The 26335-nt window shown below is 36.3% G+C and overlaps 1 protein-coding gene across 1 annotated transcript in view; it reads right to left on the reverse strand.

Moving 5' to 3' along the window:
• R3HDM1 (R3H domain containing 1) overlaps positions 1–26335 on the reverse strand; it is a 55781-nt gene that overhangs the window by 21717 nt on the left and 7729 nt on the right. The window contains 14 exon segments of the mRNA XM_009698101.1: positions 370–471; positions 1895–2049; positions 5403–5657; positions 8436–8662; positions 8817–8867; positions 8950–8987; positions 10432–10527; positions 10625–10733; positions 13249–13389; positions 13471–13530; positions 15099–15177; positions 17824–17938; positions 24012–24101; positions 24549–24590. Of these exon segments, the coding sequence (XP_009696403.1) occupies positions 370–471; positions 1895–2049; positions 5403–5657; positions 8436–8662; positions 8817–8867; positions 8950–8987; positions 10432–10527; positions 10625–10733; positions 13249–13389; positions 13471–13530; positions 15099–15177; positions 17824–17938; positions 24012–24101; positions 24549–24590 (1560 nt within the window).

A 26335-nucleotide genomic window follows, 5' to 3' on the forward strand; every position in this document is an offset into this window, starting at 1 on the left:
GAAGAAAGAGCAGACAAAGAAACAACAAGAAAGGATGGAAAGAGGTTCATCCAGAGACATAAAAAGGTACTGACTGGCTAACAAAACAATAGCATTAAAAAGCTGTTCCTTTACAGAGGGAAATAATATATATCTAAATACAGAAATAAATAGATATAGCCATAATTGTATACGTTTCTGCTGCACTTGAAATAAACACATTAAAATCTGAGGAAGTCTTTTCCCCCACTCAGGTAATATTTTACTGTCATTGAAAAGCTAGCCAGTCATTACACCAGTATCACACACCACTTACAAACCACCAAGCAAAGGTCAGCATCCACTAAAGATTAACCCATGCAGAGAGGAGATGAACAGAAGATATAATACCACAGAATATTGCTGTGTAGAGGAGACTGGCAGGAGCGGGGGTGGATAAGAGACTGCAGAGTACTGAACAGGCTGGGCAGAAGGCTGCAGAGGCCGCATAGGCTGAAGAAATAACAGGTTATAAACATGGTTAACATCAGAGTAAGAGAAGTGAAAACAAAGTCAAAGTCTCTTGTAATAGAAAAAAGCAACTATGCTCCATTACCAGAAAGGGAACGGATACCTCTTCCTTTTTTTTAAGCTCAAGACTGCATAGAATTAAAACAGAAGTAATTTTCAGTATCTCAGTCTCCCAGCAGAAATACATTTGCGTTATTTGCTGTACATTTTATCAGCAGTAAGTCAGCAAATTGCTTCTATTTAACATTTACTGTTTCTTCTAGAGAGATTTTTTTGAAATTATAAAATAAAAATTACACATGCATTCTAAATACAAGTTGTTTCAAAGCATCTAAAGACAGAATGAATTTGCTACTAACCACAGATTAAAACATATTACTTTCACTTATTCAACAATACAAAAATATTTTCTCTAGATTGTGCTTATTTGAACATCAGAGAGGTATCACTGCTGATAATATTTCCGGCAGGTTCAACTCCAGTATGCACTGAGAAGGCAATCACAGTAGTAGTAAAGAACTTGTGAAGAAAACTGCAAATACCACATACACACTTCTATAAACTAGATAGGGAGAAAGAATACAAATGAGTCTTTTCCAAATCAGACCATCTCTACCATGGCATATGCAGGTATCTCAAACAGAAGATTTAGGCAAAATGAACAAAGATAAAGGTTTAGATGAAGTTCTATAAATAACTTTTTGATAAAATTTGAAAACAATTTGAAAATACCACAGGAGACTATAGCCAGTAGTGTGGTGCCTGAAATAGCTGCTGTGAAAAGAGGTAGAACACTCCCTTCTCCTGCCCATACACAGTCTTTGCTTTTCTTTTCTCCTTCTTCAAGGGCTGAGGTCATCTTTAGTCTGCCCTGTTTTACTAAATTCCTCTTGTACAATACAAGGATAAAATATATCCTGTACTTCAGCATGCAGTTTTGTGAGTAGAGTAAGCCAAAGTGCTACTAAAGAGGTGTACATACTCTACCAGTCCTAAGGTACCTGGTTTGTGCCATGAGTACTGCTTGTGCAGTACAGTCCAAGAATTAATCTGGCTGAAAATTAACCTTAAGACAAGGAGATAAAGATTTCAGTTGGATTAACTCTCTTCCCAAATTCTTCTCTTTTCCAGAGCAATCTAGGCTTGGTAAGTTCTTGATACCATCATATTTTCTTACTAAAATATCTTCTGTATTTTTAAGAAAAGGCTGCCTACCGTGTTCCGTTATTAGCAGAACTGACAGTTCTAAGGATTGTGGGGGAAAAATGTCCAGCTACCCATACCTATGTAGCTCTTACTTCTTAACATATGCTTCAACAGAACAAACCTACTGCTCCCTTATTGTCAGACAGCAATATGACAGTATCAGTCATCAACACAAGCATCATGTATTTGACATGTGCACCTGTGAGAGTATGTGATTAGCTGCTGGCTGCTGCTGAGGTGGTGCGGGAAGAGGTGGCTGTTGCGGAGGTCCAGGCACTTGGGTCCTAACAGGTTGCTGAGGCATAGGAGGATTGTACACAACTGGAGTGCCATCTGGATTAAGGAATGGCTGACCTGAAAAGTTAAAAGAGAACAAACACAACCAAATGACAACCAGCTGCATCATCTAATTTTGGAGAAAATAAAGACAAATATATTTACACAAGGCAAAATGAATAAAATTATAAAATTTGAAAATAAGTGAAGTCATGCTGTTTTATATACAGATTTATGCCAAATGTATGCCCCACAACTACATTTATAATAGCAAAGACTAAACAGGCCTCATTTGACAAACTACATGCAGTTAAAAACCAAAACATTTAAGGTAAACAAAACATTTAAGGTAAACAAAACATTTAAGGTAAACAAAGATACCCTAGTCTTTACTTAGTGAACACAGAAAAATATTTTCTGTGTCCTGCTTGTCTTGAAAACTCATTTTTAATTAAGTGGATTGAAAAGGGCAGCAGCAATAAAGGAAAACCCTACTACAAATACTATTTTAAGGATTTTTTAAAAGGCAATTAAATGAATCTCCTTTAATCAGTCTGAACACCAATCAGAACACAGGAGAGCTTAAAGGCAAGTATTTTAAAAAAAAAATATATAAAGCAGTAGCTGCAATGGTATTCCCGTAACTGCTAATGAGATTACTGTTAAAGGACTCTCTTCCCCTATTCATAGATGTATTGGCTTTTAGTTTTCAAATTAAATAATGTAGTATTATTCTCCTATTTAATGATTTGCAACTTCAATATTACAGCAGTGGACTAATGAAAAAAATTAAAAAATAAACTACTTTAAAGTAAATTATAAACAAACAGTGATTTATTTTGACGCCTGAGTTGAGAAAAAAAAAAGTCAAAACAAATCAAAGGAACAGCAGATTAGCTAGCAAGGATCTGTGTCTAGCTACTTAACGACACATGTCTTGCATTGCCTTATTTTGATGCTTAAAGACCAAATACTGATGTAAATTTTTTCTCTCCTCAGATGTAAATATTTTCCTGTCTGAGATTCTTTCCAGAAAGGTATGAACTGAGACTAAAGCCTTTGCACTCTAGCCAGGGTCCTGTCAAAGTAGACTAATGCTCCTTCAGACTTCTTCGTCCCATCATATTTAAATGCAACTGGTCAACATAAAAGTGTAAAAGCTACTGAAGAAAGGACTGAGGCAATTAATGCGAGACAGACAGAAAGCATGAACAGACTGGCAAAAATAAGCTACATATTACGCAGCTGGACTGCAGGTGATCAAGCTATATTCATTTAGCTTAATGGATTTCTCTTTAATGCTCAAGACAATTGGGAATGCTCACATTCATTTGCAACAATAAAGCCAGATGAACAATTACAGAATATGGTAATTTGAGTACATTATAAGTCAAAACTTTATCTGAACCTAGATATTCCCGGTGTGTGTGTGTGTGTGTGTATATATATATATATATAAAGTGCAAATGTACTTTATCTTCTATTAGACACTCGCTAGACATTAACATAATATTGTGTTAGGAAATACTATTTATGACTGGTTTAAATACATTAAAAATGGATAAAATGTAGGAAGAATGACAATTTGAAAATCAAGCTAATTTTAATGAATATCAGACAGAGTCAAGTCTACAATTCTGCTGCCTTTTCTGAGGGGGGTACAAGTACGAGATGCTTTCAGATGAAAAACTTTCAGTATCACATTTGTTTCTCTGCCCTTCCCTGTTGCTATGTGGAAGTCCCATCAATGTAACAGGGAAAATGACCAACAGTACAGGAGGAAGAAAGTAAAACTAATCACATGCAAAATATTGACAAGCACATAACTGAAATGAAGATGACTCAAAACTCGCTCTTTAAGTGACAAAACTGTATCATGTTTTACATGAAATCACTTTCATGCTGATGGTACTGTTTCAGTGCCTGCAATGTCTGTTTTGCTATACAGTAACTAAATATTTTAGCATGGTCATGCTGTAAACTCATAATATGAAAAACAACAGCCAACATTCTTCTTATTTAATGTAGAGCACAAAGTACTCTGGTGTATACAAACACTAAACTCACTTATTTTTCTAGCAAAACTTGTTCACTAATCATCATATTTGTCTTCAGATGGTCAACACACACAATGGAAAATTCATGTATAAGATGTACAGCTATCACATTAGAACTATAAAAGCTAAGTCAATAGCGCTATTATCCAGAACCTAGACCTCAGATGGCAAATACATCCTCCTCCAAACCCAATGGCTATCTATGAAAATTAGATGCTACAGCTAGTCATTTGTAACCAATTTTTTAGCAGGGTTGGCTTAAACTATTCATTTATACAGTAAGGGATTAAAGAGGAACCTTAGGCAGCATATCAATATGCAGAATCATTAATAAACAAAAACAAAAACTCTTTAATTCTAGATACAACAGCAATTGATTTATATTAAGGAAAAAGAGAAATCTATCTATTTCAGTGTTAAATCTTTTAGTTATAGAAGAAAAATAATTTAAAAACTGATCATTTGAGAAAAATTTAGTTTAAAACATCACGTGCAGTTATTTTCAAATATAATAAAGTCCATTTACAGAATGATGGGAAATATATCCTGAAGTATTTTCTTTTCTACAAGGAAAACAAATCTTTAAACTAAAATTAAAATATAATAATTTTCCAAAGATTATGATGTGTTACATAAAAGGTAAATTAAAATTTTCAGGATTTCTTAACTTCTACAATAAAGTAAAAGTTTGCCCAGAGAATGCTAACCAGTCATTTAATCCAGACAAGTAGTTACATATCTCCTTGCCTCTATATTTTGAAGTATCAGTTTCCTACTACTTACACTAAAAATAGCAGTATTGGCCAATTACGCCAACATTGATGTAATCCTGTTTTAAATTGACAAACAGAAGTTTAGAGATAGCATGTAATCTCACGCTTATTTCTTTCACTTGCATTAAGTCAGTGTCAGGAGCACAGAGACACAAGAATATGGTGTGACAAACAAAATGAAGGATGATAAATTCTTTCAAGTCAATATGAATACTTCTTCAGGCTCTCTCCCCTTGCCAAAACTCTTTTATAGTAGCATTGGGAAAGGCTTTTCCTTCTCCCGAGAAAAGCCAAAACAATTTAAGTTATTCTGCATTCTGGATAATAAATCATAGGATTTTTGTATTTTGTGCAAGGCACTCATTAAAATTTTACTCATAAGTTAAAAGTCGACTAGAGAAAAATCAAGTGAGCTTACTTATTCCTTTGATCCTAGAGTCATGCTTTCTTTTAAATTAAGTGCACTGAACAAACACAACCACAGAAATAAAAATAAAGAGAAAAAGAAAGGACAATACTGACATTTAGTCTTAAGTAAACACTCGTGCATTTTTCTCCAAGTTCTCAATTGTAACAAAAACATCCACAAGCGTGTACCAACCTGTTTGAGGGTTGATCAGAACACTGCCAGGCGGTATGCCTGCCGCTTCCAAGGGAAGCAAAAAGAAGCTAGCACTAGTAGGTGCCGCTTGCCCATTTATGCCACCATCAAAGGAAAGAGAGTTACTAGTGCTGACAGTTGGATAGACGGCAGGTGTGCCATGAGAAGGCTGGCTTAGAGCTGGCACTGGAAGAGGCTGCTGGGTGTGAGAAAGAGAACCCGTGGATGACCCTACACTACTAGAAGACTCTGAACCTAGGAAAGGAGTAATGAGAAATTGTTTTTACCTAGAGACAGAAACAACATGCTCACTTAAAATATATACTTGTAAATGCTTACCCTTAAAGCTCAGCGTTAAGTACATTATTAAACAGTGGCCTTTTCAATGAACTCCCCCTTCATCTCCCCTGGAATACTGTTACAAGATTCCTTCTGTGAACCAAGGGTCAATTCAGCACTGCTTTGCACTGTAAAGCGAGGCTTTCATATCCAGCTCTGATGTTCTGGACAGAAAATACATGCCTGTACATATGCACATGTGCTAATGTTCAGTTCATCTGCAATTCATTTAAGTAATTGGTCACTTATTCCAAAATGATGCATGCACACATATCAATTGGATACACCAAAGCGATGAACACAGCCTACAACTATTGCGTACGTGCAGGTCATGGGGTAATGCAGATGCAGTGGGCCCAATGTCCCTTCAGATACGCTAGCTAAATTCACATGCTCTGTAGACATAGCCTGCATGCAAGCAATGACCATTTTCTTTTTACTACTAGATGTCAGAGATCATCTCTGACTCGCTGCTGGACAAATTGCAGAATACTAAAAAACCCAAAACTATTTTTTTTATCTCCTCTGACAACTTTCAGACTGAAATCAAGAATACAGCTGGAAAAAATTACAGTAATATGGTAGCTTTAGCCTAGTTTTATGCAACAATTCAAAGTTCAAAAGGAGTATGAAATAGCTGATTGAAAGCAATAATCATTTTACAGATAGGAATGACTATAAACATTGCAAGGCAGTGGAGAACTAGACCCTGAGCTTTCTGAAAGCCAATGCATGCAGCTAAAAGCAATATTTGAAAAGTCTAATATGGAATGGTCTGTAGAACTGCACTGTTCCTAGATCCCTGTATACCTTGATCTCTAGGTATACAGTTTATCATACTTTTTATCAAGTCTTCACTATGATACTTGCAGTACTTGGAAACAGAATATAGCTGTTTAAATTTAAGAACTCTTTGTTAGCAGCCTCTATACAATCTAGAAGAGAAAGCAACACTCAAAAAGAGCTGTGATGGAATGTATCTACCCTTTGAAGTTACTTTGCAGTCCCTCATAGAAATGTCTAATTGTAACCCTTTTACTTGTGTGTATGAAAAGACAATATAGCTTGAAGCATTTGCTGATGCTATTAACCTTTTTTCCATTGCTAGATGAAGTGAAATACCATGCTATTAATTGTAAACTGTGCAAAACAGCATATCCCATCTCTGTCAAACAATCTTCACCTGACCAGAGTTACTTTCATTAGATTTGTTTACAAGTGTATCCACTTCTAGATTATGTAGAGAAATTAGGCTGAAGCCATCATAATTAAAGCCAATTACATCCTTGATCAAAATGAAAACCAATCTCAACACATGCAAAATCACCACAACCTGTAACTGCAGTGACGCAACAACCATCAAGATAGGCATTCTGAACTTTGGAAGTTAACGCTCAGAATGCCATAATAAAGTTTCCAGCAAAATTTTAAGAATCCATTTATGTTCTTGCAATTTAGAAAACAAAGATTTCTAAGAATGTATTTTATATATACACTATTGTCAGGTTGTAGTTTCTTTTCAAGCTGTGCCAAATAGTATTACTACATTGCTAAATGAAATAACTCAATATGATGGTACAATTTTACAGCATATGCATGTAAGTACCTTGGAATGTATTTTTTTATACAAGTATAACAATGGACAAACAGAATTTGCAACAGTTTTACTGCATTAAGGCATTTAAGTGTGGCAATACACCTGTAAGGTAGTGGTGGTTTAAGGGAAAGCAAAAAATTTAAACAGATCCTCATCAGAAACAAGTTTTACAAATAAGATCAAAGCCAAGCATAATACAGGCAAGCAATAATATTCAAAAATATTCTGTAAAATATTTTTACAGTTCTACTTCAAATTCTGAAGTAGTGCATCCATAACCCACCCATGTATTACAAGCCTCAAAATTCTCCACAACCAAGATTATCTATTGGATCAAATTACGTTGGCATTTGGAATACAAATATTTACTAAATTACATTTTTGACCTACAGAAGATTTATATCCATATTTTCTGAGATTTTGTTTTGACATTAGTCACAAGTTAACACACTTTTGAAACCCACTCATGAGTATTTTTCCCCAACATTTCTGAATCTTAAAATTAAACAGTACACTTTGTTCCACTGATCTGATTTTTCAGCAATCTAAAAATCAAACTTTTGGGGAATATTCATTTAAATTTAACAATGGCACCGAAAGATAACACAATAAATGTAACTAACAATTCATAAGCTTTAATGCTGTTTTTTCCTAGTTAGTAGGATTGCAGAGCACAGTTTCCTAAGACTGCACAATGCAGTTTTGCCACACTGAAACTATAGAGTTGAACTCTAAATTTTTATTTTGTATAAAGTACGTATGTTGACAAATGTTTTCAAATCTTTTGTATGAGATGAAAAGCATTTAGCTTAAAGCCATCTATAATGCCCTTTAAAATTCTACTTCCCAGGTCAAAAAAGTCTATGGTTAGTTTGTTACCTGAATTCTAGCCCTCCAAGGCAGTTATGCCCTGTAGGGCTAGGTCCGTAGTCATTCTGTGTATGCAGCACCCACTGTACCCAGTGGGAGCTGTATGCACGGAGCACCTACGAGACTGAGGCCTCTACATATGCACACATCTGCAATAGGCATCAAGTATCAAACGGTAGGGTACTTCACTGCTATGTAACTATGTATTTGTACAGATTTTATTATACCTGTCTTAGACAGCCTGCCTGTGCTTTTGCTGCTTCCAGAGCTATCTCCTCTTGTCAGAACTGATATCCCACTGAAGCTGCTGGCTTTCGTTACAGCTGGCTTCAGATTGCGGATGGAGCTATCAGAGTCGGTGCTGCTCCAGGGACGGGGTTCACAATACTTCAGCTCATTCTCAGTACTGCTCTGATGGCTGCTGGCTGATCTCCCTGATGTTTCCTTATTGATTCTGTAAGTTATAAACTAAACTTTTAGCACAAGCATCAATTGCAAAATAAGGGAAAAGAAAAAAAGAAACAAAAAAAAAAAGAAAGAAAAGAAAAGGTGAAATGCATGCAGAATACTTTGGGATTTTATTTTTTTTTAAAGAAAGCATCAAATACCTAAGTATCTGTCGTCTTTGCTGTGTACTATTAGTTTCTTCCTCCTGGATTCTGTTGACATTTTAATAAGATAGCTTAATATTTATTAAGAAAATAGGAAAATGAAACAGAATTAAACTGCAAATTTTCTTACCTTTTATCAGTGAAATAATTCTCTTGGGAACACAGGGACTGAGGGGCAAAGAAGTGCAGAAATTAATACGAATGGCATCTAGAACCCCCACTACAGCACAGTAACAAAACATGCTGCAATTTGCAGTCATTTGTATTATACACGGACTTTCACAGCATCATCTTTATATTAAGCTGCCCAAAAACTTGACTTCTTTGGTGGATAATTTCCATGTTATGAGAAAAAATAGACCATACAAACAAGGCCCATCTGCAGGAAATAGAAGTTAGCATTAGAATAGTCACAATGCTGACCATTTTGTTTATAGCAGTATTTTTCTGAAGTTACAATTCTTCCATTGGGCCTTCGCTGCCCTATATAACTTCCAGTTGATGCGTGACTTCACAAGCCTGTTAACACCACCTCAGTTGTCTTGTCTTCTGCTTGAAAGCATGAAGTAGAAGATGACGCTGGCTACTGCAATAATTTTACTGAATTCTTTGGGTACAAGTATGCATACGCTAAAAAGCAGACAGAATACACATTCAAAAAGGCTATTATCAACTTCAATTATGTTGTCCTTGATTATGAGTTCCAACATTTGGTACAAAGCTTCTAAGGGTACAATACATGGTAAATGAGTACGCAAAAGGAAAATTTTATATCCGAAGTCCATTCTTTTTGCTCATAACTAAGGTGAACAAAAAAAAGGCTTTTGGAAAATATTTGGATATAGCAAATTAGCCTCTCAGAGCTGATTACTCTTTCTTCTGAACAAGTGTCTGGTTTTGGATGTGTAAGAGCTACAGATAAACATCAGAAAAAGTGGATTATCAGAAGTAACATGTATTTTTCAAGACACATTTGTTCTGTTTCATTCAATATAATTAAACATAGTCACTACTTGTGATTGAATTATAGTTTACAATGTTGACCTGCTTCATAGTTCCAGTCTTCCAGATTTCTGACTGAAATTTCACGTATGGGAATTCAAGTAATTTTCCTGTGATCAGTCATAAGATGTGTTTGATATAGACACAAGTGAGAAAAAGCAACATTTTGGTTTTGTTTTTTGTTTGGTTTTGTTTCTTTTGTTTGTTTTGGGTTTTTGTTTGTTTTGCTTTTGTTTGTTTGTGGTGGTTTTTTTTTTTTAGTAATTCTTGCTCTGAGCAGCAACTGAAATTATTGCAGTACCAAAACTCTATAACTTAATTTTCAGTAAGGGGCAAAATAACGCATTGAAATAGCTAATGCTAGATAACACACCAAAATAATTCTTGAAGGTTGCTTGAGTTTCATACAGTAGTGATTAGAGAAAGACTTCTTGGTAACTTCAATATAATTTAAAACTCACTCAGGCCACACTAATGATTCTTATCTGCTCAGTCCCCTTCAGAAAAAGAAAATTTCCTGGAAAGAAGTACCTTTTAACAAAAACCACATGTGCATGTATATGTGTGAAGTATCCATACAAAACACTATAAGATTTTCTTTGATACATACATCTTGTGCAAATATTCTTTCTCTAGCTCTCTGATATTCTTCTTCACGTTCTTCTATGGATTTACTTCTTCTGTCATCTTTTAATCGTATTCTCATCTAAATTAAGTGATACAGTGTCAACATCTACAGGAAAACAGTATAAATACACAGTCAAATACAGCAAGCGGAAGGAAATAATCCATACACGTTTTACCTGGTTGTCATCTTTGTCTAAACTAGAGTTATCTCTTTTAAGGATGTACCGCTTCTGGAAATCATCACTCTTCTCATCCTTTATATGCTCACAAAACTTTTGGTCAGGTCTGTGAAAAGTCATTAGAAAGGAAAGATTTATGGGTTTATAAATATACACTATACACAGTGGAACAAACCAAAATATACTCCAGATTAATGTTAAATATACTTCATGTTCTAACTGAAGTGATAGATTTTTGTTGTCCAGGCAATGGAAAAGGTACCAAAAACGTCAGATGATGTGTACCCCTGACAAGGTCTGTTCCTGAGGCATAACAAACCTGCTTTTAAAATCTCTTCCTCCTTCAAAGCTTTTGCTTCAATTTCCAATTAAGGTGGCAAGCAAACCACATGCCCTTGGGGAATCAGAAGTACTCTTGAATCCAGACTGGTGCCATGCAATGGATATTGGGCATGCATGGAAGTGAAGATAGGTGCTTTCTGCTAGAGCTGTAATACCTCAGAATTCATTTCAAGGGAAAACAGAAGGTAGAGGAGAAAGCATTGAAACTTACAACCTTCTAAAACAAAATTAAGTAGAAATAAGCAAGAAGAAGAACAGTACAAGGCATGCAAGCAAGAGCTTCACAAGATCACAGTGAGAGGATGAAGCAAGAGATTACATATATTGCTTTGGTATTTTATCTACTTTGTGAAAGAAAATGAGATATTTTCAAACTTGTGTTATTAAAAATAGATACCAAGTACCTAGACAAGAAAACTACTGCTCTTGTAAGAGAAGTTCTCAGACAATCAGGAAATATTTGTCTAATAAAAGCCAAAGCATATGTATACTCTTCTCTATTTCTGTTACTTTCTTCATTACCCAGGACATCTGTATAGAGTCAGATCTTTTTCTATAGAACAACCAAGCCTAACTATTAGTTACTGGATGCCCAAACATAATTAGCAGGCATTTCAGAGAACCTTTAGACTGTCTTACCTCTTTCTTTTAAAGGTCCCTGAATTTACTGCCCTGCAATCACCAACTTCCCACTCCACTGAGACGTCCCAGTATGCACTGGGTTGTTGATGTCAGTAACATCACTGATCGGTGATGGACCCGGGAATCTGCCTATGAGGAAAAGGTAAGTTTGGTTTTATTCAACATGGAGCAGATCTCCAAGGTTTTCTTTCTAAATTCTTATTTTATATCCAAAGTGATTTAAAATAAGAATACTGAAAACATTAAGAATCTTAATGTCTGCAGGTTAGATGAAATGCCTGCTAATTAGTAACTACACCTACAGGGGGCTTCCAGAGGCCATAAGCTATTTAAATACAGTCTAGGGGGAAAAAAAAGGCATAAAAATGAAGAAATTATCTTTCAATAGTTCTTATTCCACACTTGAAGTGCTAGACTAAAGCTTCAGTCTAGAGATGCCGGTAGAAGCAAAGGCAACAGATTTGAAATGCATGGTTTTATAAGTCAATTTAGATAGAGAATGCATAGCCAAAGCAAAAACACATACTTGAATAGATTAAGTTATATAACATATATTTAGGCTCTATATCTTTTTCTAGACACTTTTGAGGAGGAAACTGTTCACTTAAGTGAAATATCAGTGTGGCGTATTTTTCAATTCTAGATTTAGGGTGGATAATTAGATTTTCTTCTTCCAAAGCTATAGACAGTGTACACAGAGACAGGGGTTAGGATGCAGGTGCTGTAAACTCCTATTTTCATGTTCGAATCACAGAGTACGTTTAAAAAAAAGCGTCAGGCAAATGCTTTCAGTTAAAACTAGAAACTAGGTGGCATAAATATATCAACGCATTAGTCCTTTGTCTTTCTGAGAGAGAATGAGGAGACAGAGCAACTGCAGAGGACAGATACAACAGCTGGGTCCTTTGAATGAAAATGTCAGCTACGCAAGGGTTTTGGAGTTGCTGTGGCCCCAATGCTACTTTTTTTGTAACAGGGATTTGCCTAGTGCTTTCTTCAAAAATTCCCCAGCCCTCACAGTAAAGTAGAATGCCATGACTTGTTAACCTGGTTGACACTTCCACTGATGATATGTCTGTCCTCCCTGCTATGTTTGTTTTGTAAGGCCACCTAAGACCTGTAAGCAGCATGATTCCAACAGAAAACTTCAATGCCTGAATTTTCTCAGTAGACTTTTACTGTACAAAAGCCAAAGTTGTGCAACTCTTGTCCCCTCCCTTCACCAAATTAGAAATGACCCTGTTCTAAGTTAAGGGCTGGTTCTGCTTTCCAAAAGAAACCAAGAATGTACTCTGTACACTTCACTGGTGTAAATCTTTAGACAGGTACGTAGTTGATATAAATTCATATTTCATGGAAACAAAGTTAGCAATGCATCTCTCCAAGAAAAGCAACAAAAATTCTTAATTTACAGATAATATCCTTTTTTTCCCCAAAAAATTTTAAACATGAAATAGATCACATTATTACACAGCACTGGGACATGAACAGTAAAGATCTTGCAACTACCTCTCCTTGATGCACAGTTCCCAATGAGTTTACAGATCCCTACTACTATAAATGCAGCATCATTGCATAATATATCCCAGGTGTTAAATCTATGCATCAAAAAGTTTTTTCAAGACTTTTACACTTACATTCTTGTACTGCTAGTTTTATTTACTATGACTGACTTCCCACTCTGGTCCACGTTGTGCTCTAATCCAAAGTAAGCAGCTACCCTGTGCAACAGCATTCTATGATAAGATGTCATTGGGGGAAACTTTTTTCTTGGAACTCTGGAAGAAAGGAATAGTAGCTTTATTAAATAAACAGGAACGCTCTTGAATTCTTTTTTCCTAGAAGAGTACAGTACTTACTCATTATTACCAATGAAATCTAAAATTTCCTGTTCTAATTTCAGCAGCATCATTCTGTCCCTGAAAATAAAAACACAGCAACTCACATATGAGACACTCCAATAACTGCAGTTGTATTCATCTTAAGAATACACAGATAAGATCTGCAATCAAGGGATGACGGCGACGGCAGACTGTAAATAGGACCACCAGGTGTCAAATGCAGTATTTTTAGGACAAAGTATTCATTTTTCACTAAGTTATGTTGTATTGAACCCACCTAGCGAAACATGCTGTTCTAATCTCAGAAATCAGAATACAAAGATCCTCCAAGTAATCTCTACCCAATAGGCTCAACAGAAAGTACAGTCATTGAGAAGATAGACTCAAGAAGAAGGAAAAGCAGTGACTAGGTTGTTTCTTGTTGGTTAGCATGGGTAGTAAGATTTGCAGTGGCCTGAACTGGCCCTTGGATTATGAAGCACATCATGGGATCACTGAGACATAGATTGACAAGACTATTGATAAGAGGAGGCACTACTACAACATACCAACAACCAAGTGGTTAAAAGCTGGCACACACTGCCATGTGATGACATATTAAGAGAACAGGAAAAAGCTAAGACTCAAGGTGATAAAAATGAACATTAGTCTTAAAAATGCTTATGCCAATTCCAATAAATCATTAACATGTAATGAAAATAACTGTCGCACAGTTCATAATTTGTGCACATCACATAACTAAGCTTCCCAGTTATTGTGCATGTAAACCCACTGCAGACCTTCACCTACAATTTCTTATTTCCACTGGGATACTTTATGACTTCAAATAGTAAAACGTAAGAGTCTAGCAGAGGTCCATGCTTTCTACTTTTGCTCTATAGGACAAAATTGTGTTGGCCCCTTATTATAGCTCATTTTACATTTTTTGCCAATAAAATGGAATCCTGACAAATCATCGCATTGGAAATCATAACTATAATATGATTTAACAAAAAATAGCAGTGGAATAGCTTTTGTGACAGCAGCACAATTCTACCAAGTTAATTTCTTGCCTTGTACGTAGAACCACAGACCTAGTATGAAACCCCATTGAGGAAAAGAACAAACAAGATAGCAACAGACTGCAAACTTCAAAGCAATAGAACCGTGTCAACTCTGTTGCTAACAAATGATGGACTTGAATTAGGTCAGATTTGGTTTCTGATGAGCAGAGTGAAAATGTGTATCTCTAATTATGGTTATATGGTACAGCTTAAAAAAAATCCTTTGTCTATAAATTCAGTGCAAGGCAGTTTGATCTCTAACAAGTAGACACTAAGAGAGTACAAGTTTTAGAGACATAGTATTAGAGTCCCTTCAGGGAGAAAACTGCACACAGACAGAACTCATTATTTGCCTATTAAACATTAAAAGAATTTAAACCATTTCAATGTCCTGAACCTCTGTTCATATAACACATAAATTACAGTGGATTGGTGTTTCAGATAACCTGCGCAGCAAAATCTGATCCTAAGTAATTGACATGTAGTGCTAGACATTTAGGAGGGTGGAAAAAAAAACCCCAACCCCCCCATAAAACAGCTGATGTGACACCTCAGGCAACAACAAGAAAGGAAAAACAGAAAGTTGACATTATCGATGCTTACCTGGGATTGTTTTTTAATGTATTTACTAAGAATTCATGAAGATCTATACCAGTGGAATCTGTATACTCTTGGCTGGAATCTAAGGGTAAGGCAGAAAAGAGCAAAATTACACTTTGAAAAAACACTAATACTATTTTTTTTTCCAAATATTGCTGACCATACTATTTATGGATCAATACTATATAACTATTAGGCATGTTATTCCCAAAATTAAACACTTCCAGTTGCCAGGGAAAAGGCTCACAAGTTAAAAAACAAAACAGAAGACCCAACATCACCCTCCAATCCCCTAATTCAAGTTTAGTATAGAAGCAAAAGCTCAGCAGCACTGCCAATCTATTAACAAAATGCTATATACTTTGAAGCACTATCTCACTGAGTCACCCGATTTCCATTAGCCTTCCAAGTTTTCTCAATATACTACATTGCACTGTTGCATACACTTCCGTGGAGCAGCAGCTGATCTACAGAATTACCAGATGTTGTCGGAAGAAATATTGTAATTCAGAATGTAACAATTTAACCTTCAGAAATGTTATTTTGTATCATTAAAAAAAAAATCCTTGTTCTGTTGGGCTTCGTTTTCACAACATAACGTTTAGAAGTTTTCAAAAAGAAGTCTCACAACCTTCTGCCTACTTTCTGGTTTCAGTGAAAGTATTCAAAGCTACATTTTGTTCTCTAAAATCTGTCACTAAAAGAAATTATTTAACACCAAATCTTCCCTTACATGAGCACCTTCCAGGTCTTAGAATTCAAAGCTGTGAGTGTTCTAACAATCTTTTTGTAACTGGATTCCTTCCAAGAACAACTTATGCGTTAAGGCAGTCTCAAGTTAGGCACAGCTCAAACTTATGCCTAGGTCCTAGCTGTTCCAAGTTTTTTTGTGGTCAGTATGGAGAGGAGTCATTGCAAATTAGCTTCTATTAGCAATTAGAGGACTACTGCACAAAGACGGGTAGGATTCGGTGGAGACAGAATCTATGCAGGCTTTTTCATTAGAAGCAACACTGCCGGCAGAGCAGCCTCTTGGCATAATGGGAAACTGGGTGACCAAAGTGTTCAATCTTAAACAATGAGACCTAAATTTTTCCTGGAGAAAATCCAAGTCCATCTGAGGACAGGGAATCTCTAGTTCCCTAAAGAAGAATGACAGTGGGTTCCTTTATCTGCAGAGCTTGTTATGCTATCAATCCTGCCCATACATTATCAAGAGTATAAAAGAAACCAAGCAAGTTTGAGCATTTATGGTTTGGAATTACTTTTGATTCTGAGGAGGGGAAGGGAACAACAACAACAAAAAAACCCAAAACCAAACCACCACACAAAACCAAACCAAAACAAAAAAAAACAAGAAAAAAACCCACAAAGATAGGAAGGTATGTCTAGTAAAACAACTTTAAGATTGAATAATTATTTACTTTTAATTTTCTTAATTTGCAAGTGAGTAATAATTTAGTTATAATTACTAGAAGACTGACGCTTAAATTCCACCATTTTCTATTTTCCATTTTTTTCTAAATTGGAAGTAATTAACCTCCAGAGGAGATACTGGGTGAATTTAGAACAGCCACCTTTACCTTAGGCATTTTGTCACTTTGCTCTCAACTCCTCATCATTACCTAATGTGTTGGGTATTCTTTTGGGGGGGGGGGGGGGTGTTTGGGGGTTTTTCCTTCATTTTAGAAGGTGGACATGTACTTTAAAGATTGAGCAAATTAGCTCTGAAAGAACACCCGATTTTTTTTAAGGCAACATTTCAAAGACTGAGATTCATAAATGCAGTTAAGTTCTTCATCCCAGTGCTTTTTATTTCACAAACACCTGGCTGCCAGCTGGGACAAGATGCACTGAAATGCCACATAAGGAAGGCTTTATGGAATTGAGGGACATAAGATGGACAAGTGCTACCTGTTTCAAAAAGAATTCTAGCTTTAAAGATATTTCCTACACACTAGTTGATCTAAGATGTTTAGATAAACATTCTGGATCTTTTATTTAAAGCAAGAGCTGTACAATGATTTGCCAACTTAAATTCATAAAATCTTCTACCTTTAGGAGGCATTAGGTAACATGGACAGAGCCAGGCATACGTCATTAATTTTACAGTTCTATTCCAGATTAAAAACCAAAGATTTTCAGCAGACAGAATAGATCTTCAATCCAGAGTGCAGAAAAACTAAAGTGAAAACATAACACTTGTCATTTTTACTTATGTAGTTCCACTCTTGCTCCAAAACTTTATAAAAAAATTCTAGATAATATCAAAAATAAAATAAACAAACAAGAACATTGACTTTTGTTGAATAAAGATCAGAAAAAGTACAAAGGTAGTTGTCATTCTCACTTAAGTTTCACAAATCCTGTAACAACCAAGTCTAGGAATAAACTAATAACTTCTACTGACTAGTAAAGTCAGTTTTCCAAAGAACACTTGGATCCAACTGAGGCAACACAACTGTTTTTATGCTGGTCTGCATAGCTAGACAAGCGAGAAAGGAAAAGCATTTGCTGGAGTACATGTGTTTGATGAAGCCTCAAAAGCACTGTATCCTCTGGGACCAATTCCTTCTCCAGCTCAAAGATGTCTAATCTATTTGCTTCATTTGCTAAAAAAAAATAAGAAGCAATGTTTATGCAATGATGACCTGGAAGTAAACTGTATTTTCTCTAAATATTCTTTACCTACACAGTACATTTGAAAGCACAACGACAGATAGCAAACCTCTTGATAACATTTTTCTGGACAGTTTATCACTGGATTTTTCCTTTTCCGTTTCATCTTTTGCAGGCTTTTCTTCTTTTTCAAAAGATTGTGACAACTGGATCTGAAATTTCTCCTGTCAAAAGTAAAAATCAGGCATCACGGAAATTATTTCAAACAATACCTGCAGGAGAACTGTTTTGTACTATATTACCTGCAAAATAAAGAGCTAACAAGGAAAATAATTGCCTTCTTATTCTTTCTGATCCCACATGTACTTTATGCAATCACAAAATGAAATTATTTATCAGTAAATAAAAAACTATATATAGAGAAGGTACAGAAGGTACCATACACATTTTAGAATTTACACATACTTCGAGGCTCTGAATGTAATTTCAAATTGAATCCAAAGTATCTTACTTCATACACATATGAAAATATTCCAGTTTTTCAGATGTATAAAAATTTAGAAGCTGTTTAAAATTTAAGTAATGCATCATCCACAATGCTTTTCCCCCCCCCATTCTTCACAGCTCTTGACTATAAAAGCTTCTTTCAAAGTTCAATTTGGTTTATAGTAAGAAGAAAAAAAAAAAACAACCATAAATGTTTCAGACAGACCAGTATTCCCAGTTCCACAGAAAAGGAAAATATTTACAGTACAATACATAGAGGCAAAATTTCAAACCTTACTGTCATCAAGGCTTAGATTCTTAACTTCCTGTATATTTTGACAGAGCAGCTTTGTGTGTAATCATCTCAAAATCTATGTTTTTACACAAGTAGATGAACTATCATAAAACCCGTTTCCCAAATACAGCAAAAAAGAGCTTCCCTTTGAAATTATAGTGACATAATGGTCCCCTAAATAGCGGAAGATTGTGATTTTTTTTCATGCCTCTCTCTCTTTAACAAGACTGTCAGTGAAGGACTAACATAGTGCAGACAGCAAAAAAAGAAGGGGTAGGGAGACATGGAGACACCATGTGTCTGAATGCCTCCAAGAGGATGAGCAACAAAGTCCTGTAAGAGTGAGACTCCCCCATTACCTTTTACCTTGAACTCCCTCAAATGTCAATTTTGCTCCCTGAGACACCAACTGAGTTGATGCTATCACTGCCCCCCCCCCCCCCAACATCTGATCCTCCCCAACCCAAAGAACCTGCCCCTCATCCATTCTTGCCTATTGTTCTTCTGTCCTGCACCTAATCCTTTCGCATGCAAGTCCTCACTTTTCCTTCAAACCCATTCTTACCCATACCCAGGCACCTGCTCTAAGCCTCCTCTCATCTGTCATTCCACAGGCTTGATCTCACTCACATAAGCTGGCCAGAGTTAAATATAGTCAGGATTCACAGGCTAAAGACTGTTTCACATGCAAACACATCCTTGCACAACCTGCAGTAATGCTCCTTCCCTGCCCTAGCACACCAAACTGCTCTCCCTACCTTCAGAGCTGGGCAAGGAGAACCTGATACCAATGAGGTTATGGTTAAAAACTAGCTTCAGTATGCATTTTTCAAATGAGAGAAAAAAAAAGTTTAGCTGATAGTTTTATCAGCTCTCCCTTTCATTATGATTTTTTTCCCCACAATACATGTTCTAGTTAAACTTACTAATTCATGAACACTCTGCAAAACAGCATTGGAAGTGTGAAGATTTCTCAGCTTATTTTCTATAACCAAGTCTGATAAAAACCATTACCAATCACTAATAATGAACTCCTTTGTATAATTCTTTCCTAGTCTTCAGAATTCACTTGGCTACAAACCTTAAAGAGTCCAAAACAAATATTTGCATTCCTTATGTCATAAACCTGAATATAATTCAAATGAGCAATTTATATGTCACTTCAAAGTGCATTACACCACTGTTCACCTAGTAGCTGCATAACAGTTATTTGAAAAAGAAGTATGTTTATGTCTTATTAAGAAATTATTTCTGACTTGGATCCACCAGTATGTTATTCTCCATTTTACAATAATACTCTACAAAACTATCAGTAAATTAAGGAAATTTTCATAGTCTGATTTTCCTTCCCTAGAAAATTGATTGACTACATATTCTAACTCACCCGAAGTAAAAGCATACAGCAATAGTTTAGTCAAAGATTTCAGCAAGTAATCATTTTCATACTTCTTTTCCCAACGAGAGCTAAAAAAGGAAAAGCCATCTGAACAGCCAGTTCTTCTACTACCACCAATTCTACTTCAAAGTGTGATACCACAGAACTGTGTACCAAAGGACACTTTCTTGTGATTTCATGCTATAAAAAACTGTAGCGTCTAATTAAATATGACCTACTTGACTGGAAAGCTGCTGAAAAATCTTGTAACTCCTATTCCCTAAAATTCTTTTAATCCCACTCTGTTTGTAGCGGGTCTCTGCTGGCATACTGATTTAACAAACTCTTTGCTGTAACTCAGATCACCTATCTGAAATCCCCATTGTAGCAGAAGAAATTGTCACCAAATCCTGATTAAACAAGAAAAAGCCAAACAAAAACCACAATCCCCAAACCCATCAAAACCTGATAAATTTCTCCAGCTCAAAACACTTGAGAAAAAGGTAGGAGTCAGGAAACATTACAGAATATTACTCAATGGCCCTACGCCCTGGGGCCTTCACCTGGCTTTTTACCAGCAATCTCTAAAACCAAGAACAACCTCAATTTACACAAGTCAGTATAAACTAACATTACAGACCCTGGTCTTCTCCCCCATCGCCCTTCCTTTGGGTTGCTTTGTTTTACTAAAGAAGAAAAAGTTCAATCTTTTGAAGTTTTATTTACTTGTTACCCATAATAATAACTGTCATTCATATGAAAACAGTCCTTCCTTACAAAGAGCTGGAATGGATCATCCTTTGCTAGTATCTGTACTTCGCATTAGAGCAAACAGAATCAGAACAACCCCAGCACCTAATATTTAGACAAAGGACAGCAAGAGAAGAAAGAGTTAGTGTGTTTACAAAGATAAAAGATCAAATAAATCCGTTACATTCTTCCTCCTGCAACAAACCGATAAGCCTGTACTTTCATAGCACCTTTTAGTAAAGGGTTGCCAGGGCTTTTTAACAATTAAGGCTTAAAAACTTGTGAGCTCTTACCGAGCTTTCTCAGTAAGGAACAGTTGTTGCAATTGCTCAAGAAAAAATAAACAAGTATATCACAAAATAAACTGATCTGCTTGAGGCAATTTGTCTAGTCTGTCAACCTGTTTCATTATAGCCTTCTGAGGAGAAGAAGTCAGCAGTGGCAGCAGTGACTTGCTGTTATGGTTATGGTGACTTCTACACCTGCGTGGGTCTAGGAGTTTTATCTTGCTAAGAGCTGCTGCACACACTAGTGTGGAAGGTGTGACTGATAAACAGCCACAGACAAGACTACAGAGTCATCCCAAAGCTCACACCAGTTCCTAGTTGAGCAAGTATATTTTTCATCCTATCAAAGCTAGCATTTTCTAACTATTAAAAGCTCTGGAGCCCCTAACACCAGAAGGACATGGACCTGTTGGAGCAAGTCCAGAGGAGGCCACAAAGATGATCCGAGGGCTGAAGCACCTCTCCTGTGAGGACAGGCTGAGAGAGTTGGGGTTGTTCAGCCTGGAAAAGAGAAGGCTCCGGGGAGACCTCAGAGCAGCCTTCCTATACCTGAAGGGGCCTACAGGAAAGCTGGGGAGGGACTTTTTACAAGGGCATGGAGTGATAGGACAAGGGGCAAGGGCTTTAAACTGGAAGAGGGAAGACTTAGATATCAGGAAGAAATTCTTCCCTGTGAGGGTGGTGAGGCACTTGTACAGGTTGTCCAGAGAAGCTGTGGATGTCCCATCCCTGGAAGTGTTCAAGGCCAGGCTGGATGGGGCTGTGACCAACCCGGTCTGGTGGAAGGTGTCCCTGCCCCTGGCAGGGGGGTTGGAACTAGGTGGTCTTTAAGGTCCCTTCCAACCAAACCATTCTATGACTATGAAAAATTAGGAGTCTTCAAGTATTGCCAACGACTTTATCCTGAATTTTATTCTTAACTCTTAAAATCCATTTTAAGTATGAACACAAAACTGGAAGCCATTTTTCGGATGCAATCACTGATACAACAACTTTTCTAGCAAGGGGAAGCAATCACAGAGGTTATTCTTGTGCTTCCAGAGAGGGCTGTGCGGTCCCTCACTTCACCTAGCCACTGGACCTCCCACCCTCCCACACATCCCAAGCTCAATTAATGCATACACATCACACTTCAAATTGTGGTGCTTGAGACAGCCAGCAGCCGATTGGTGCTTACAGAAGAACTCTTCCATGCCATTCCCAAAGATTCTTTGGGAAAGCAAGCAAAATGGGTGAAGAAATTGCCTGTACGAGTTTGCTACAGAGGGTCATGGAAGACCTGGGCCCCACAGAGTGTGCACTCCAGCATCAGAACTTGCAACAAATTCCTGCTTCTAACGCTTGTCTTCAACATGCATTTCTCCACTCTACAGGGAAGAATTAAATTTGTTCTCTCAATCATTCGCATAGTTATTGGGATTCATAAGCCATTTTTTTCTAGATTACTGTTTCTAAAGAAAACTCACAGCTAGATCTAATTTTGTTTCTTAATATACAGCCTAGTTCATGGTATTCCTTTCATACAAACTTAGATTACCCCACAATTCAATTCATTCTGTAGAACGGGCCTTTACATCTCTTGTTCTACTGCAGTAATTCCTTTCAAGAACAATCTTGCAGTATGCAGCTAAGGATAGATTCCCAGAGGACACAGTAACAAATGCCATCTGCAGAGAACAGTTACTATAAAGGTTTGATTTTAAACCATTAAATACATGGTGTTCTATAGTGCTGGAGGTTTAAAAATCCTAATATCTCTTAAGTTTGAAATATACTGGGGATGAACAGCTCATTAAATTAGGATTTTCTCTTCCTGTAACTAGATACAGTGACTGAAAGAGTTAAACCTTACTGCTTCAGACTAAACAACTAAGCCTGAACTAGATCTCATAGTCAGTCTTATGCAAAACATTACAATAGGGTTGTACATCATTGTAAATATCATTAACTTTTCTGTTGTCTTTTAATCTCTTACTTTGCAGCCTATACCAATCTGACTTAGATTTTGATCGAATTAACAGGATCAGTTTCAAAATTTCTCTAGTCAACTCTTCAAATACTGGTATATTAGTGAAGGACTATGAAAAAATACTATTTTCTCATTTTTTCCCAAGGGGGGGGGAATAAAACAAAAACCAAAACCAAACAACAAAATCCAAACTAGTTAGATAATTTGTGGTTCCATCTTACAAAATTTTCATTAGTTTGATAAATACCTACATGAGTTCTCAACCTCCCTCCCTCCCCAAAACTGAATTACCACTCCCCCAGCAAAACTCCCTCACAGCCTGCTACTCTACTGGTTCCTTCTGCTTGCTAAGAAAAATGAGACTTTTCACAAAAATACTGTTTAGAAACTTTTCAAATAACAGCAAATTAAGTCAATATGCTTTATGAGTAAGCCACTAAGGACCATTTCAGTTTTGCCAGGAGTGAAAAAAGTGCAGCAAGAAAAGCATTTTGATGCCTCTCATTCATACACAGAACTAAAACCAGTAACAGTATTTTGCTCTAAAAATACAGATTGGTATGAAGGTAAAGTCAGGAAAGGTAAATTTTGTTTTAAATTCTCTTAACGTATTTTTACATACTGTGTCCAGCATTTAGGAACTTTTAAGAGTGCGGTATCATCTTCATAGATTAGTCTCCAGACATACCTCAGGCATGTGTTAACAGAATTACCAGCAATTATGACCAACATGCAGGAATTCAGTTAAAACATCAGAACTTAAAACTGTTTAAATTTTCTAAATATAAAAAGCTGATAAATTATGCTGCGTATTCATCACCATTGTTCTGTCTTACTGATTGTAGACAACACTTACGCAGTTTAAGACTGCCTCAGGTGCACTGTAACACTAGAAAGTTAAAACCACTAACAGAACCCCTCTTCCCGTTTTCCAGATATCAGCCACTGTAGTTCAGAAAAACAAAGCAGCAATTCTTCATCTGATATTACCACCTCTATTAAAGCTGTATTTAAAAAAAAAAAAAGTTAAAATCATATGGTGTCTGCATATTTAAAGAATACCCAAAAGATTTTCTTTTGAACAATAAGTTACTTCAAATTGTTTCAGAAACTTCAGTAATGTGATTTTTTTTACCTGGAGGTCCTGTGATATTTCAGCTGTGGGAGCTGGTGGATATTCTTCACATACAGCAAGGCTCCGAACTAACTTTAACTTTGTGTTTGACTAAAGGAAAGTATGTAAAATTAAAAACTATGGCTTATAAAAAACTATATAAATATACCATAAGCCGTTATTTTTCCCGTTCATTTTATATAAAACAAAATGGTTGAAAACTACATTTTTAATATTTTCAATAGAATAAATAATTTCCTTTAGGAAGGAAATACCCAAGCAATTGCAGCTTTTGAAGGTACTGTCAGCACAATAGAGCACATCTAACAAAAAGTAAATAAAATCTTTGGGAAAGTGTTTCTGTCCATAACAATAAAAAGCCACCAAAAATATAAAGGCAAACCACAAAAGCAGACAACTAGGCAAGACAAAAATCCAACAGAATAAAACAAAGCTTCAATGCCAAAAAATAAAACTAAAGGCACTTTTCACAAAGTAACAAAGCTTCATCAAGCATGAAGGGCTTCCTTAGCATGCCAGCACACAAGTCTACTGTACCTTCGACCTTTTTGCTGTCTGTCCAAAAGACTGCGCTGGCCGCTGAATGACAGGCACAACAGAAAAGGTTTATATTAAACTTAATAGTACAATTTTATTAATGCAAAAGTCAGTATAAAAGACAGTTTTAACAGTTATTACTGACATAATGGTCAAATCTGTGAAAGGAACAGCAGGTGCTTTTGGTTGAGGGATTATATGCTCTCCCATTTTCATCATGCTTGTCCTTGATTTCTCAACAATAGATATTGGAATTTAACAGGAAGCAAGCATTATTCTTGTTCAGTAAGATCCAAGCAGTTTACTCTCTCAGCCAGCTCCTACATTTTAAATTTTCATGTCCTAATTTCCTTGGCAACAAGACATGGCTTTTATAAATTTTCTTCCTATTCCTGAAACCTACCTGGAAAAATGATGGGGGGGGGAAACATTGCGTCTACCAGGAGAACAGATGAAGAACTATCATAAGCAGGTTAAAACATAGTGGTGTGTTGTTTTTTTTTCTTTCATATTAGGAGCTATGAAAAGTGGACTACCAGCCAATCTTTCTTTTCCTCTTTAATTTAGTAACTTACTATGCATTAATTTGGCCTTTCTCCTTCTGGATCTCTTCTTCTATTACTATTGTTTGGTTTTTTTTGTTTTTTAAAAAAAAGAGCATTACCAGAATTTTACTACAGCATGCATGATTGAAAGGTACATTTGAATCAACAAAAGTGTTTAACAATTTCTTAACTGCATAGTTAAAACTAACTCAACCCTCTGTGACATTTACACAGGAATAGAAGCGTAGTGGCATAACATAAGTATTGGTTTAACTGTAGAACAAACTGATTAATAGACAAGCCTTTAACAGAACTGGTTTTACTGTGCACAGGTCTAATATTTGTAAGGAAAAAGTAATATTGGTATATAATTTCAAATGTTGTTTATGGATAATATTTCCTCCTTTATGAAAGGGGTATCCTTTCAGAAGAAAACCAAGTAAAAACTCTGAAAACAACATGAAGACAGGCCTCCCACCTCCGTAGGCTCGTAGGAGCAGATGTCTACCAACTGCCTTAATTTCTTAGCAGGACATATATGTTGCTAAAAAGAACATCTAACCCAAAGTAAAGGGTTCTACTACCACATAAAGGCAGAGTCACTGCTCTTTCTCTCATTTTTCTCAAGTCCCAAACGTTCTTTTTGGATGCTGCACCAGCTTAGTTGAAAAGCAGCAGAAGGGGAGCTCATTTAAGCTCATTTCACTATATAACAGGATTTTAAATAGCAGCACTGAAAACTAACAGAACTCATCATCAGTTTTTTAAAGGAAGCTCGCTGAGATTTCGAGCAGCAAAGACAGTCCAAACGTTCTCACACCTGGAACAATACAGAGACTTTGAGTTTCACTGTTACCTGCAGAATATTTTTTTTTTTTCTTTCAATCAGCTATGCTGAAAGCATACACTGCATATTGAAAACTGGCAATCTGCAGATCCCTGGCAGAGTTTCATTATACCAAGCTACTAAACCTTCAAGAACTGGATGATTTCCCAGCCTCATATCCTCAAATCAATTACCTCAGGTAGACTCAAATCAAGTAGTGTAAACTTAAAATCAAATCAGCACCTGCCAGCAGAGTCCTCAGTTCACTGTTAAAACAACATGCAAAAGAATCTACACTTGGGCAATTGTCTACCTTTTGCAAAATTTTGGAAGCTTTGAAGCCAGTATATAATTGACAAAAGTATATAGAAGCAAACACCCCAGATCCACCTTTTTTTTTTTTTTGCAGGGGGCGG

The sequence above is a fragment of the Cariama cristata genome, unplaced genomic scaffold, assembly GCF_000690535.1.
Source record: "Cariama cristata isolate BGI_N322 unplaced genomic scaffold, ASM69053v1 scaffold4044, whole genome shotgun sequence".
Classification (NCBI taxonomy): domain Eukaryota; kingdom Metazoa; phylum Chordata; class Aves; order Cariamiformes; family Cariamidae; genus Cariama; species Cariama cristata.